Raw genomic sequence first — 16391 nt, 5'->3', positions numbered from 1 at the left:
GGGAGAAAGCAGGGTCGGGGTACTGATTTTAGATGGCCAGCTATGATCATATTGAATGGAGGTGCTGGCACCTATATTATATGTTTCTGTGAAGAGGGCTCTTGAGGTGGAGCAGCCAGTGTTGTGTAGCGCGGCGGGGGCGCGCACAGGGAGCGAGCACGCTATGTCGGGCCGCGGGAGCGCGCACTGCCTGGCTCCAGCCTCCACCCCCCTCCCCCCGGAGAGGACGCGCGCATCTCGGGGGTGAGTGACCGCGTTCAGGTGAAGAAGCACCTCGTCCACCCTCGCACCCTAACCCCCCCCCCCGGGGGCTTCACACCCCCTCCATCTCTCAGCTGGTCGACTGTTTAAAAAAAACCCATTAACAAAAAAAACCAAGAGGGCCGCTGCAATCGAGAGGCGGGAAGCGGCCGGCTGGCTGGAGGCCTGAAAGCCTGGGCCTCGGGTGTAATGTGAGGCGAGAAGCAGACCCGGCGGGAGCTGCCGCTCACGGGCGAACATTTCTTTTTATTGCGGTGCTCGCCGGCCAGCGCGGAGACTGAACATCTTGTGGAGTGGGTGCACTGTGAGTGTGAGTGCAGGTGTGCACCAGCAACATGTCGAACTGCGCGGTGCCACCTCGGTGGCTGCACTGCCCGAGGAGAGGGCAGCCCGTGGCAGGTGAGTTGCTGCCACTTGCTTTGCCTTTCACCCGCTAACTTTACAAGTGATTCACAAATTTCAGACACACACACACTTGTAGATTTCGGCTCAATTCCTGGGACAACCCAATTGAAATTTACTTCCGTACCGTTTTTAGCACCAATAGGAAGCTTTACACAAAGTTATTGGAGGGAGAACGTTTATTAAAATAATGTGGATGTGATCATAACATTCGTTGGTTCTACAGGGAGAAAGTTTATTAAAATAATGTGGATGTGATCATCATAACATTCGTTGGTTGTATATTAATTCACGACCGCTGCAGTGTTTGGCGGGACTGGTGTGTCAACACGCTCATATTTGCTTTAATCAAGTTAAATCGCACGTCTGATTTGTATTTATAAACACTAACTACCGTAAAGTTTGTAGTAATCGATTTATTTTCAAGAAGATCTAACAGCAGTGGAATATTTGTGTATTCAACGTTATCAAAACTTTTGAGTATCAAGCAATCTGTGACGCCTTCTAGTGCCAGAAAGTGGTGGGTTCATTTGCAAACCTGAGGGGATGGTTTTATTAAAAGGACGATTTTTATTTGCTTGGGCCGAGGTTTATAAACACGAATGGATTACAAGCTAAAATAAAGATAATCTGAACATCATTCTTGATTATAATGTATCATTCTTGACTACATGTGTGATCTATAAGGAAATGAAGAAACTTACCAAGTTAAGACAAAGTGCTGTTCCTCCAGTGGCTTCACTCTGGCAATGGAGGAGGCCCAGCACAGAGAGGTCAGTCAGTATGGGAATGGGAAAAGTAGTTAATATGGTTTTCAATCGGGAGATCCAGTAGGCCTTGGTGGACCAAGTGCAAATGTTCGGCGAAACGGTGTCGAGCCGACGCTTGGTTCGCCAACGTGTTGGAGGCCACAATCAGAGGACTGGATGCAGCAGAGGAGGTACATGTGAACCTCTGGCAAGGTGGCACAGTGTTAGAGTTGCCATCTCACAGCGCCAGAGACCCGGGTTCAATCCTGACTATGCGGTGTAGAGAGACATGAATTCCATCTCCTTGTTTGCAGGAGAAAGTACCTGGGGAGGGGATGGGAATGTATCGGTTCCCTGAGCTTGGTAAAGTGTTTGGTGGGGATGATGGTGTTGAATGCTGAGCTGTAGTCTATGTACAGTGCCCTCCATAATGTTTGGGACAAAGAACCATCATTTAATTATTTGCCTCTACTCTACAATTTGAGATTTGTAATAGAAAAAAATTGCATGTGGTTTAAGTGCACATTGTCAGGTTTTATTAGAGGGCATATTATACATTTTGGTTTCACCATGTAGAAATTACAGCTGTGTTTATACTTAGTCCCCCCATTTCAGGGCACCATAATGTTTGGAACACATGGCTTCACAGGTGTTTGTATTTGCTCAGGTGTGTTTAATTGCCTCCTTAATGCAGGTATTAGAGAGCTCTCAGCATCTAGTCTTTCCTCCAGTCTTCCCATCACCTTTGGAAACATTTATTGCTGTTCATCAACATGTGCCAATGAAAGTCAAAGAAACCATTATGAGACTGAGAAACAAGAATACAACTGTTAGAGACATCAGCCAAACCTTAGGCTTACCAAAATTAACTATTTGGAAAATCATTAAGAAGAAAGAGAGCACTGGTGAGCTTACTAATTGCAAAGGGACTGGCAGGCCAAGGAAGACCTCCACAGCTGATGACAGAAGAATTATCTCTATAATAAAGAAACCCACCCAAACACCTGTCTGACAGATCAGAAACACTCTTCAGGTGTCAGGTGTGGATTTGTCAATGGCCACTCTTTGCAGAAGACTTCCTGAACAGAAATACAGAGGCTACATTGCGAAGATGCAAACCTCTGGTTAGCCGCAAAAATAGGATGGGTAGGTTGCAGTTTGCCAAGAAGTACTTAAAAGAGCAACCACAGTTCTGGTAAAAGGTTTTGTGGACAGATAAGACGAAGATTAACTTGTATCAGAGTGATGGCAAGAGCAAAATATGGAGGAGAGAAGGAACTGCCCAAGATCCAAAGCATACCACCTCATCTGTGAAACATGGTGGTGGGGGTGTTATGGCCTAGGCATGTATGGCTGCTGAAGATACTGGCTCACTTATCTTCATTAATGATATAACTGCTGATGGTAGTAGCATAATGAATTCCGAAGTGTATAGACATATCCTATCTTCTCAAGTTCAAACAAATGCCTCAAAACCCATTGGCCGACGGTTCATTCTACAGCAAGACAATGATCCCAAACATAATGCGAAAGCAACAAAGGAATTTTTCAAAGCTAAAAAATGGTCAATTCTTGAGTGGCCAAGTCAATCACCCGATCTGAACCCAATTGAGCATGCCTTTTATATGCTGAAGGGGACTAGCCCCCAAAACAAGCATAGGCTAAAGATGGCTGCAATACAGGCCTGACAGAGCATCACCAGAGAAGACACCCAGCAACTGGTGATGTCCATGAATTGCAGACTTCAAGCAGTCATTGCATGCAAAGGATATGCAACAAAATACTAAACATGACTACTTTCATTTACATGACATTGCTGTGTCCCAAACATTATGGTTCCCTGAAAAGGGGGGACTATAAACACTGCTGTAATTTATACATGGTGAAACCAAAATGTATAAAAATGGCCTTTATTAAAATCTGACAATGCTCTTTGAACACATGCGATTTTTTTTTTTCTATTACAAAACTCAAATTGTGGAGTACAGAGGCAAATAAATAAATGATGGGTCTTTGTCCCAAACATTATGGAGGGCACTAGATGTGCTTTTATTATCCCAGTGGTTTAGTGAGGAGTGGTGGTGGGCAAATATTAATGGATCTAGGTTCTTGCTTAGGTATTTGATATGTGCCACAACCAACTTCTTAAGTCATTTAGGCCTGTCGCTTTATTCTCCTTGGGCGCTGGTATTATTGGTGCCCTTTTAAATCCTTTCTAGCTGGAAAAGGTACATAGATTTTCGAGGGTTGCCATGGCTAGAGGGTCTGAGCTATAGGGAGAGGTTGAGTAAGCTGGGACGTTATTCCTTGGAGCGTAGGAGGATGAGGGGTGATCTTATTGAGGTGTATAAAATCATGAAAGGAATAGATCGGGTAGATGTGCAGAGTCTTTGTCCAGAGTAGGTGAATCGAGGACCAGAGGACATAGGTTTAAGTGAAGGGGAAAAGATTTAATAGGAATCTGAGGGGTAACTTTTTCACAGGAATGATGGTGGGTATAGGGAACAAGCTGCCAGAGGATTGCCAGATGGACTATCCCAACATTTAAGAAAGGCACATGGATAGGACAGATAGACATTCAAAGCTGGAGTAACTTGGCAGGACTGGCAGCATCTCTGGAGAGAATGAATGGGTGACGTTTCGGGTTGAGAACTTTCTCCCATCTAAAGAAGGGACTCAACCCGAAACGTCACCCATTCCTTCTCTTCAGAGATGCTGCCTATCCCGCTGAGTTACTCCAGATTTTTGTGTCAATCTTCGGTTTAAACCAGTATCTGCAATTCCTTCTTACACATGGATAGGACATGTTTGGAGGGATATGGAACTTCCGCGGGCAGGTGGGACTAGTGTTGGCCGTTGTGGCCAAGTTGGGTCGAAAGGCCTGTTTTTACATTATCACTCTATGACTCTAAAGCAGGTGGGGGGAACTTCTGACCTCAGTAATGAGAGGTTGAACATGTCTGTAAAAGTTCAGCCAGTTGGTCCACGCAAGAAAGCCTTATTGAGGTCATAATTCTACTTCCTGCGTGATCTTTGTCATCACACTCGAATGCCCGAGATCTGATCATCAGAAGATTGCGGATCTCCTGATTTATCCAAGGCTTCTGTTTGGTGAACACTCGGATTGTTTTGGCAGGAACACTCCAACACACGATAGTCTGTTAACTTTTGGTTTCTGGTGAGGTAGAATATGTAGAGTAGTAGACACTTGAATTTCAAACAAAAGCACGCTGGTGGGAGATGTGGTGGGGGGTTTAATTTGGTTTCAATAAGGGGAAGTTAAAAGGGAAGAACAAGGCAGTGTTGCAGGTTAGCAGAATGGGTATTGATAATCGGAGTGTTTGTCAAGGGATACAAGAACACGATTATAATCTTTGAATAGAGTAGGGAAAATGGTAAAAAGGCAAAGTTGAAGGCAGCTTCTTGGAATGCACACGGCATTTGTAACAAGATTGGAAAAATTAATGACCCAAGTAAAATTAAGTTGCTTCAATCTAAAAGCTGAGATGTGGTTACAAAGTGACCATGTTTAGTAATTAATTGCTTCTAGAGGAGAGGCAAAATAGAAATGAAGGGTTAATTGGGCTTAACATTTCTCCTCTGTTTTTACCGTTGGGAAAGACAGGAGGAGGGGTATTTTGTGGTAGTTGCTGGAAATGTCTTGAGAGCAGTCAGATGTGCTGAAGGTCCTGATGCGTGTGAAGATAGACAAATCTCGCGGGCCGGATCAGATATATCCGAGGACACTGCAGGAAGCTAGAGAGGAAATTGCAGAAGCCCTCGCTGAGATTTACAAGTCCTCGTTAAATACAGGCGAAGTGCCGGAAGATTGGTGGGAGGCAAATGTTGTGCCTCTATTCAAGAAGGGTTGCCGGGAAAGGCTGGGAACTACAGGCCAGTAAGCTTAACATCTGTGGTCGGAAAGTTACTAGAAAGTATTCTGAGGAATAAGATATACATGTACTTAGATGGACAAGGGCTGATTAGGGATAGTCAACGGGGTTTTGTACGTTGGAGGTCGTATCTCACAAATCTGAGTTTTTTGAAGACGTGACCAAAAAGGTGGATGACGGCAGAGCTGTAGATGTTGTGTCATGGATTTTAGTAAGGCATTTGACAAGGTTCTGTATGGTAGGTTGCTTTGGAAGGTTAGATCCCATGGGATTCAAGGAGAGATAGCTGAATGGATAGAAAATTGGCTTTGTTACTTTTCGGATTCCAGGCCTATGACTAGCGGTGTGTCTCAGGGTTCAGTGCTGGGCTTATTGCTGTTTTTCATCTATATCATTGATTTGGATGAGAACGTACATGGCATGGTTAGCAAGTGTGCAGATGACACAAATGTGGGTAGTTTTGTAGATAGTAAAGATGGTTGTCAAAAGTTGTAGCAGGATCTTGATTGGTTGGGCAGGTGGGCTGAGGAACTGGTTGATGGAATATAATATAGAAGGTTATATATACAGTGAAATGTGAGGTGTTGCATTTTGGGAGCATTAACATGGGCAGAACCTACATTGTGAATGGTAAAGCGGCTTTTTCACGGGGCGACTTGACGCAAGAGTTAACCAGAGTTTAACATCGTGGGAACCTCGTGCGATAACAGTACGGCATTCGTGGACCACCGTGAACCACCGTGGCGCTAACGGCAGGTAATCGTGTAACTTGGTGACTCGGGAGAAAATTCAAGCAAGTTTGAATTTCTCCAAGAGTGACTTGTACACTTGTGGTTGAGCATTGCAACATTATATGAACGTAGTGGCCAGTGCGATATCCGTGCGATATCCGTAATAACTCTTGCGGTTACCGTGGGAACTCCTGCGAACGGTGAACCCGGAAGCTGGACAGAGGGGACAGAAGGTGAGTAAAAATTGTCTTCTGTGGGATTGAATTTAAAAAATAAAGATTTGCATCCGCATATGGACATCAACTTATTCATGAGATGTTAATGAGATTCAAGAAAATAACTATAATCTTTAAAAGGGACTTTAAAAGGGACTTTACTGAAAGGTCCCGCATTTTTATGGTCCGTGAGAAATTTTTCACATGTACTTCTTTGAGAGATACAGCTCGGAGTCCTCGCCGACTAGCGATCGATGCCTTTCCGAAGCAGGGTCCGGAACGCTACCAATCAATGTTCTCCAGAGACCCGTGTAAGGAGTGAACTGCACATGCTGGTTTAAACCGAAGACAGACACAAAAAGCTGGAGTAACTCAGCGAGTCAAGCAGCATCTCTGGAGAAAAATAGCTGATGTTTCGGGACGAGACACATCTTCAGACTCAATTCCGATTAGGATGTCTGAAGAAGGGTTCCGATTCGAATCGCCACCTATTCTTTTTCTCCAGAGATGCTGCCTGACCCGCTGACTTACTCCAGCTTTTTATGTTTTTATTCCCAGATCTGACTTATCTGCTGAGTTACACCAACATTTTGTGTCCTTTTGTGCGTATTAACCAGCATCTGCAGTTCCTTTAGACATTACCTAACTTCAGATTTTAGAGATATAGTGCGGAAACAGGCCCTTCGGCCCACCGAGTCCGCGCCGACCACCTATTCTTATCCGGCTTCAGAACGGTTCTTCCTTCCATTCGTTTGGGCACTGACCCGACCTACCAACCTACCTCAATGCGGACATTGGACTTTTTCCCCCTGGAACTGTCCTGAAAACATATATTCTGAACTCTGGTATTTTCCTCTTCGCTCTACCTGGTGTTCTTGTGCATGTGTCAGAAGGAACAGCAGATGCCGGTTTAAAGAGAATGCTGGAGTAACTCGACGGTTCAAAATGCTGGAGTAACTCAACGGGACATGCAGCATCTCTAAAGAGAAGGAACGGGTGACGTTTCGGGTCGAGGCCCTTCTTCAGACTGTACGTGGCTTGGTTATATTCATGTATAGCATTATCTGATATGATTGTATAGCACGCAAACAAAAGTTTATTCCCTGCATAGAATCATACAGCGTAGAAACAGGCCCTTCGACCCAACTTGCCCACACCGACCAATATGTCCCATCTACACTAGTCCCACTTGCCCGCGTTTGGCCCATAACCATCTAAACCTATCATATCCATGCTTCAGTCTAATGCGTCTTAAACATTGCGACAGTATCTGCCTCAACTACCTTAACGGATAGCTCATTCCATACACCCACCACCCTTTGCGTAAAATAGTTACCCCTTAGGCTCTCATTAAATCATTCCCCCCGAACCTAAACCTGTATCTGCTGGTTCTCGATATGAGACAATATTAACAAACCAAAGCGAGTTAGGACATCAACGGGGAGATCCTGGATAAACCCAAGGTAGACACAAAATGGAGGAACTCAGCGCAACAGGCAGCATCTCTGGGGAGAAGGAATGGGTGACATTTCGGGTCGAGACCCTTCTGATATGCTGCCTGTCCCGCTGAGCTACAGGTTGTGTCTATCTTCGTTTTAATCCAGCATCTGCAGTTCCTTCCTGGCCGAACCCGATTGAAAGATGAGAGGCTGGGCGATAGAGCACTGGGTGTGACAAGGATCAGGCTTCAGTAAGCAAAGTAAAGAGAGGTGGCAACGTTATGGAAATGAAGCGGGTAATCCGAGTGATGGCGAGACGGTATCCTCTAATGTGTCGGAAAGAACTGTAGATGTTGGTTTGCGCCGATGATAGACACAGTAATACTGGAGACAGACATAAAATACTGGACGGGCAGCATCTGGATAAAAGGAATGGGTGACGTTTCGGGACGAGGCTCTGAAGAAGGGTCTCGAACCGAAACGTCACACATTCCTTCTCTCCAGAGATGCTGTCCGTCCTGCTGTGTTACTAAAGCATTTCGTGTCTATCTTCCGTATGCTCTGTGATGGTCATCTCGGAGTCAAGTGGCAACTCTGGTCTGTAGACACGAGGAACTGCAGATGCAGGAATCACGAGCAAAACACAGAGCGTTGGACGAGCCTGACCCTTTGAGTTCCTCCATCACTTTGTGTTGAAGTCAGGTCTGGACATTGCTTGGCTCAGTCTCAGGCGCCGGCTAACTAGGAAGGTCGAGTCAAAGTCCAGCACTAACACTCAAGAAATAACGTTTGCGGCCTGATGTTCCCAATATTTAATTGAAATCATTAATAAAGTAAATAAATAGATACCGGTCTAATCAGTATCTACGGGATTGGACAGGCTAGATGCAGGAAGAATGTTCCCGATGTTGGGGGAGTCCAGAACCAGGGTCCCAGTTTTACAGTCTACCGTGGGAACTCTTTAACTCAGTAAAGTAAAGTAAAGTAGCCTTTACTGTCATATCAGCGCACAGGCAGCAGTTGATTGTTGCTCTATTCAGTTTCCCAGGGGGTCGGGACGGGACTGGAGTTGGGAGGGAAAGGTGGGGGAGTCGAGGGAGAGGAGGGGGAGACAGATAGGGGTGTCTTCATTTACTGGCGGCGGGTGTCTGTCACTGAAACAGGCAGGTGAGATTTCACATCCACCTTGTGTGTGCCTCTCTCTCTCCCTCCCTCCCTCCCTCCCTCTTACACAGGCTGAGAGACTCTGCCTCTGTGAGTGTACGTCTCCTTTTCCCCCTCTCCCACACACAGTAAGACCGAGGTACTGTGCTCAGTCCATCTGTGTCTCCCACATACACAGTAAAACATGTCTCCAAATGAGCCAATTCAACCAAGGGAGGATATTTATAGTGTGTGAAAAAAAAGTGACATCATTTGTGCCACGTGATGATTTAACAACACTTCACAATGTTCATTCAAGATTTAACGGGAAAGCTCGGGAGACGGACAAGTCACTCGCACAAATAACAGAAATGCCGAGTACCGTGGGAACTCTTTATCTACCCCCCGTTATATCGTGTGATATCGTGCTAGACCACGACCACTTCACTCTGGTTACATCTTGCGTCAAGTCGCCCCGTGAAAAAGCCGCATAACACTCTGGGGAGTGTTATAGACCAGAGGGATCTAGGAGTACAGATACATAGTTCGTTGAAAGTGGCATCACAGGTAGATAGAGTGGTCAAAAGGCTTTAGGTACATTGGTCATAATCAATTAGAACATTGAGTATAGAAGTTGGGAGGTCATGTTGCAGTTGTATAAGACGTTGGTGGGGCCGTATTTGGAGTATTGTGTTCAGTTTTGAGCGCCATGTTATAGGAAAGATGTTGTCAAGCTGGAGAGGGTGCAGAGAAGTGTATAGGAAGGAACTGTAGATGCTGGTTTAAACTGAAGATAGACACAAAAAGCTGGAGTAACTCAGCAGGACAGGTAGCATCTCTGGAGAGAAGGAATGGGTGACGTTTCGGGTCGAGACCCTTCTTCAGACTAGGGATGCAGAGAAGATTTACAAGGATGTTGCCAGGACTTGAAGGCTTGAGCTACGGGAAGAGGTTGAGCAAGCTGGGACTCATGGGAGAGCAGGAGGATGAGGGGTGATCTTATAGAGGTGTATAAAATCATGAGAGGAATAGATTGGGTAATTGCACAGAGTGGGTCCAAAAAGAGGTTTACCACAATGATCCCAGGAATGAGTGGGTTAACTTATGATGAGCGTTTGACGGCACTTGGCTTGTGCTCGCTGGAGTTTGGAAGAATGAGGGAGACGTCATTGAAATCGTGAAAGGCTTGGATAGAGTGGATGTGGAGAGCATGTGTCCACTTGGGAGAGTCTAGGACTAGAAGTCCTAGCCTCAGAATTAAAGGACATTTCTTTTGGAAGGAGATGAAAAGGATTTTGTTTTAGTCAAAGGGTGGTGAATCTGTGGAATTCTTTGCCACAGAAGGCTGTGGAGGCCAAGTTAATGGAAAATTTTAAGGCAGCGATAGATAGATTCTTGTTTAGTGCGGGTGTCAGGGGTTAAGGCAGGAGAATGGGGTTAGGAGGGAGAGATAGATTAGCCATGATTGAATAGCGGAGTAGACTTGATGGGTCGAATGGCCTAATTCTGCTCCTATCAGTTATGACCTTATGAGTGTCTTGCCCAAAGTAGAGGAATTGAGAACCAGAGGACGTAGGTTTAAGGTGAAGGGGGAAAGATTTAATAAGAATCTGGGGAGTAACTTTTTCATGCAAAGGGTGGTATGTGTACAGAACGAGTTGCCAGAGGAGGTAGTTGAGGCAGGTACTATCGCAATGTTTAAGAAACATTTAGACAGGTACATCGATAGGACGGGTTTAGAAGGATATGTAGCAATGTTACAAAATTTTGAGATTTAAAAAATCAAGTCTGTAATTTATCCCACCAGATAAAGCATAAAAAGAAGTTTAATTTGACACCTAATTCACTTTCATATCTCAAGTATTAAAAAAGTTATGGCCATTTTCATACTCGGAAATTAGCATCTTGTTCCCTATTGATTTTCTATGGACATAACAAAAAAGCTGTGATCGTGTGCAGTCAAAAGCCCATAACCTTCTTAAAAATTAAGAGAACTGAATGAAATTTTCAGTTATCGTAGATTGAACCATTCTGAAACAAATATAAAATAATCTTACTTGGATGACCTGAAATTAAAGCATATAATTAGTTAGTTACCCAAGTGTAGCAAATTTCAAACTTCAATTACTAGATCTAAACATCTATCCATTTCTTAATAAATGATTAACATTTTTATATAGCCTAAGTGTCCAAATAATATTCATAAATAATTCACAATAAAACATGATTTTAAAATCTCATTTACATTAATTTATAGGCCAAATGGAAGGAATTTAGTGTTCAATTGCTGTAAATTAAAGTCCATTTTAAATCAGCTTTCTAGTGGGATCCTGTGAACGCGCTGGTTTAGAACGTTCACATTGCGCTAGATTTGTGCCCTCAAATGCCCAGAAAAATACTGCGGGATATAATGGGCCCAAAATGAGCTACTCGCAACCTTAAACTTTGTATAAAGGGATCTTAAGAAGCCCTTTTTAATGTAAAAATAAGCAGCATACCTTCTGTTATTTGCTCTATGCGACCCTGACAGCTGCCGGTGGTCGCGGGTTTAGAGATTGATTTTTAAACTACTATAACTATTATACGAGGCCTTTAAAACTAATAATAGCTTTTGCGACGGGGTCTTCCAGCGATTTTTCGTTAATAATTAACTAGGCTGAACATCTTCGATTTGAACAGCCTAGAGAAAATCGCGTTTTAAACCCGCCCCCCTCTAAACGGCGCCAAAATCGCGCACACCCGCAGCGACAGATTTTCAGCGACGCTTCAGGTAGGCTTTGCAACATACCTAGGATATGGGTGCAGGTAGGTGGGACTAGGGTAGGTGGAACGTAAGTTGGGCCGAAGGACCTGTTTCCACACTAAGATTCTATGACTAAAGGAGATGAGATAAAAGCAATTGAGAGTGAGGGTCTTGGTGTGGAGATCGTAATAATAGTCGTTGATTGTAAGCCCCTACATAGATGAATGTAGAATAAAGGATAATCAGGAAATTCGGAAGTGCATCTGACAAAAATCATTGGGCACATACTGAAAATACCAAACAAGCAGCAATAGCATGGAGGATGAATTCATAGCTTTCTGGATAATCATGTAGAGGAACCAATTAGGGAGCAGACAATTTTAGATTTAGTATTTTGGTTTAGTTCTGCGTGACAGCATGGAAGCGGGCCGTTTGGCCCACCAATTCAATTCTGACCATCGATTATCTGTTCACACTAGTTCACTCTCCCTAGGGGCAATTTTACAGAGGCCAATCACCCTACAAACCTACACGTTTTTGGGGTGGGGGAAGAAACTAGAGCACCTGGAAGAAACCAATGTGGTCACAGGGAGAACATGCAAACTCCACACAGACCGCAGCAGAGGTGAGGATCGAACCTGGGTCTCTGGCGCTGTGAGGCAGCAGCTCTACCGGCTGCCACTGTGATTATGATTGCACAGATTCTTCTTGTGATTGCTTGGATTTCTGCAAAAGATTATTACTTTGTTCTTCTCGGGGCAGGTGTGGAGTATGTTGGTCAAATAACAGTCTCGAGCGGTAAGTGAATGGGTGAGATCATGGCAGGTGGAATGTAATGTGAAATTTGGGTTTGATAAATTGATTAAAAATAGAGAAGTGACATATTTATTTTAGATGTTGAGAGCTAGAAAAAGACTGGAGCCATTAGTAGTGATGTTTCAAGAATCACTGGAGTCAGGAATGGTTCCAGAGTACTGGAAAATCACAAATGTTACTCCACTGTTATTAAGGATGGGGTTTTGGGTTACTTGGAAGCGCAAGGCCGAAGTCAGCATGGTTTTGTTAAGGGGGGATCTTGCCTGACAAATCTGTTGGAATTCTATGAGAAGTAACAAGCAGGGCAGACTAAGGCTTTCCAAGCTAGATGCAAGCTATCTGGATTTTCAAGCAATCGAATGCTGGATGATTGGTGTTTTACTGTATTTGGATATTAAGTGAATCAAGTGATTTAGGATCAGTGTAGGAAGAATCATTCATTCATTCATCGTTGAAAACATTAGTTCAAGTTACATTTATTGTCACATGCACCAATTGGTACAGTGAGATTTGAGTTACCATACAGCCATTCGAATAAAAAGAACACAACACACGATAGAATTTAACATGAACATCCCCCACAGCAGAATCAACGTTTCCCACTGTGAGGGAAGGCAATGAAGTTCAGTCATTTTCCTCTTTGTTCACCTGTGGTCAGGGCCAAGAACCCTCCACAGTTGCAGCTACGGACGGCCCGATGTACAGGCCCTCTCGCCGGGATGATCGGAGCTCCGACGTCGGAACAGAAGAACACACTCAGCGGCTTGGAGTTTCCTAATCGGCAGCTTCCTTCCGGAGACTGCGGCTTCTGAAAGCCACAGACCAAGCTGGGCAGAGCTCCCAACACTGGCGACCCCCGGCAAAAGATCCCAGGCCTCCACGTTGTTAAAGTCAGCGCCGCCTGTGGCTAGAAGCTCCGCAAACCACAGCTCCACGATGTTAAAGTCAGCAGGCCCAACACTCCGGAGCTCCAACACCGCTCCGTGATGATAATTCAGTGCTGTACCCTTTGCTGAAGCTCTGGCCGGTCTCCAGTAGGAAAGGTTGCGGCAATCCAGTTGGTAGACTGCGAGAGGAGGGCAAAGATGCGACACAGAGAAAAGACGCATCTCCGTCCAGGTAAGTGACTGGGAAACGGTTTCCCCCTATTTCCCCGCCACCCCCACATAAAAAAGACTAAGAAACCTATAGAACATACTTTTAGACACACTAAAAATAACAAAAAGGGTGAAAGGACTAACAGCTGCTGGCGAGGCTGCCACTACGGTGGCGGCACCCATTAGCGATACAGTGGTGCTGGTTTCCAATGGGAACGGTGACGGACGCACCACACATCTCTGTCCTCCAGTTCCTGCGGACTTCCACCGCTAGAAGTATAGGATTTTGGTGTATGTGCTTTATCATCATTCTTTACAATGTTACGTACGACAATGATCGCAACTTCTGCTGAAGCGTGGATGGCCGTTGGCTCGCTAGAAGCTCATCCAACCTTTGATAGGTCTTGTTTTTGGTCATGCTGGGGGTCCACAGCCCCCTCCTCACCTGGCAAACCAGGTGAGGGAGAGGGTTTAGTCGCCGACTATCCGACCATGGAGCAGGTAGCACGGGATTACATGGTACCCATGGTGGGGGGAATTCCCCCCGACCCGACCTGGTATTGATATAAAAGATCGAACATGATTTATCCCTGATCATAATGAGTAATCCCAACAGACTCCAGGCAGTGAGGTTGGAGAACAAATTATCCTCCATGATAAACACTGGTGTTCTGCAAGGATGTTTTCTCAGCTCCCTTTTTACTCCTTGTACACCCATGATAGTGCAGCCATATACAAATTAATTCAATTTACGGATTTGCAGACAACACCATTGTGGGCTGGATATCAAATAATGATGAGGTGGAGTACAGGAAGGAGATTGAGGACCTCGTGCCCTCTTGTTCAGAAACAACCTTTCTCTCATGTGAGCAAGCCAAAAGAAATAGTGATCGACTTCGGGAAGCAAAGCGGTACGCATACCCCAGTTTGTCTTGATGGCGCAGAAGTAGACATGGCAGAAAACCTCAAATTCCTAGAAGTAAATATCACCAACAACTTCTCCTGGACCACACATATCGAAACAATGGGAAAGAAAGCACACCAATGCCTCTACTTCCTTTGAAGGCTTAGGAAGTTCGGCATGACACCAACAACTTTCACCAAATTCTACAGATGCGCCGCATAAAGCATTTTTGGGAACAGCTCCATCCAAGACCGCAAGAAATTGCAGAGAATTGTGAACGCAGCCCAGACCATCACACAAATCAACCTCCCTTCCATTGACTCCATTTATACCTCGCTCTGCCTCGGCAAGGTCACCAACATAATCAAGGATGAGTCGCACACTAGCCACTCCCTCTTCTCCCTTCTCCCATCAGGCAAAGTTAATTTGTTAACATATCTAGTTTAGTTAAGGGTTACAGTGTGGAAACGGGCTTTTCAGCTCACCGCGTTGACGTCGACCAGCGATCACGCATATTCTAATTCAATCCTGCACATCTTTGGAGTGTGGGAGGAAATCTGAGCACCCAGAGAAAACCCATGTGGTCTGTACAGATAGCACCCGTAGTCAGTATCGAATCCATGGTCTGCCGCTGTAAGGCAGCAACTCTACCGCTGCGTCACTGTGCTGCAATCTGAACTGCCCAAAACCGCATTTCTATTTTAAGGGTGCTTTATAACTGTGAATAAAGGATCTCAAGTGAATCAGTGCAATGGTGCTAGTATCTGAAAGCGGGGTTGAATTATTGAATACCATTTTAATGTAAATTATTATCGGGAGACGATTTCAAATGTAACTGGTGAGATTATTGTATTATCCCAGATAATCCTTTTTGTGGTTTAATTTGTCTTGATGTACTAATTACAAAATAGCTACCCTTGCGTAAATCTCTGTAGTAGTCCAAATACAGTAACTTAGATTATTATCATGATAGGCAGGTCATTTACTCAGCGGAAGTTAATATATGCATTGAAACATTTCTGTTTTATTTATTCTTGCCATTTTACGTACATCAACGACACGGAAATGACTAATGTACTGGCACACCTGCGGTCTATAGTCTGCTGCTTTGACTCGAAGGCTTCTGGCATTGGGGAAAACACAAACAAGAAAATCTAATGACCACCTAATGTCCTTCCTCGGGTGGTGGATCTGTTGAACAACATTTGGAAGAAGCGCTGAGAGTAGCAAAGGCAAAGAATGTATTTGATGGGCACTTCAATTCTCTTCAACAAGAATGGTTCTTCGGCACTGGCTGAGTCCTTTGCCAGATTTGTTCTGACCTGGTTTGACTTAAGAAAATGCAATACCTCACATTTATCTGAATTAATTCCATCTGTCAATTATCAGCCCACATGCCAAGTTAATCCAGATCCCCAGAACTTTGATAGCCTTCCTCACTATAGGTAGATCATTTACTCAGTAGACCTCCATTATTGGTGTTGATTGCAATGAACCACATTGTCATCCGTGTTAATACTATGGACCATAGTGGACCCAGCACCGGTCCCTGTGACACATTATTGGTCATGGGGCTCTTCAGGAACAAACTACCCTCCACTATAACTTTTTGACTCTTCTCCCAAGCCAATTTTGTAACCAGTTGGCTAGCTCATCCTGGATCCCATGTGATCTAACCATCTGGACTGGCCTAAGATGTGGGACCTTCCCAGGCCTTGTTAAAGTCTTTGTAGACAATGCCAGTGCCCCATCCTCATCAATTCTTCTGGTGACCCTTCTTTTCAGACAACTCAACCAAGTTTTGTGAGGCACAATTACTATGCACAAAGCTACCCCAATCAGTCCTTGCTTATCTAAATATTGGTAGATTATGTTCTTCAGAAATCCCTCTTACCTTCCCCACCACTGATGAAAGGCTCACAGGCCAGTGGTTCCTTGAATTATCCTTGCAACCCTTCTTAAATGTACAGCATTAGTCATCTTTCAGTCTTCCCATAT

General features: G+C 44.5%; 1 protein-coding gene across 1 annotated transcript in view; it reads left to right on the top strand.

Moving 5' to 3' along the window:
• Positions 1–207: 207 nt before the first annotated feature.
• rngtt (RNA guanylyltransferase and 5'-phosphatase) overlaps positions 208–16391 on the top strand; it is a 289586-nt gene continuing 273402 nt past the window's right edge. Inside the window, exon 1 of the mRNA XM_033020853.1 lies at positions 208–660. Coding sequence (XP_032876744.1) covers positions 597–660 — 64 coding nt within the window. The 5' untranslated portion in view covers positions 208–596. The remainder of the gene's footprint in view (positions 661–16391) is intronic.

The sequence above is a fragment of the Amblyraja radiata genome, chromosome 5, assembly GCF_010909765.2.
Source record: "Amblyraja radiata isolate CabotCenter1 chromosome 5, sAmbRad1.1.pri, whole genome shotgun sequence".
Taxonomy (NCBI): domain Eukaryota; kingdom Metazoa; phylum Chordata; class Chondrichthyes; order Rajiformes; family Rajidae; genus Amblyraja; species Amblyraja radiata.
The sequence above is the reverse complement of the archived record's forward strand: the minus strand, read 5'-3'. Positions and strand labels throughout refer to the sequence as shown.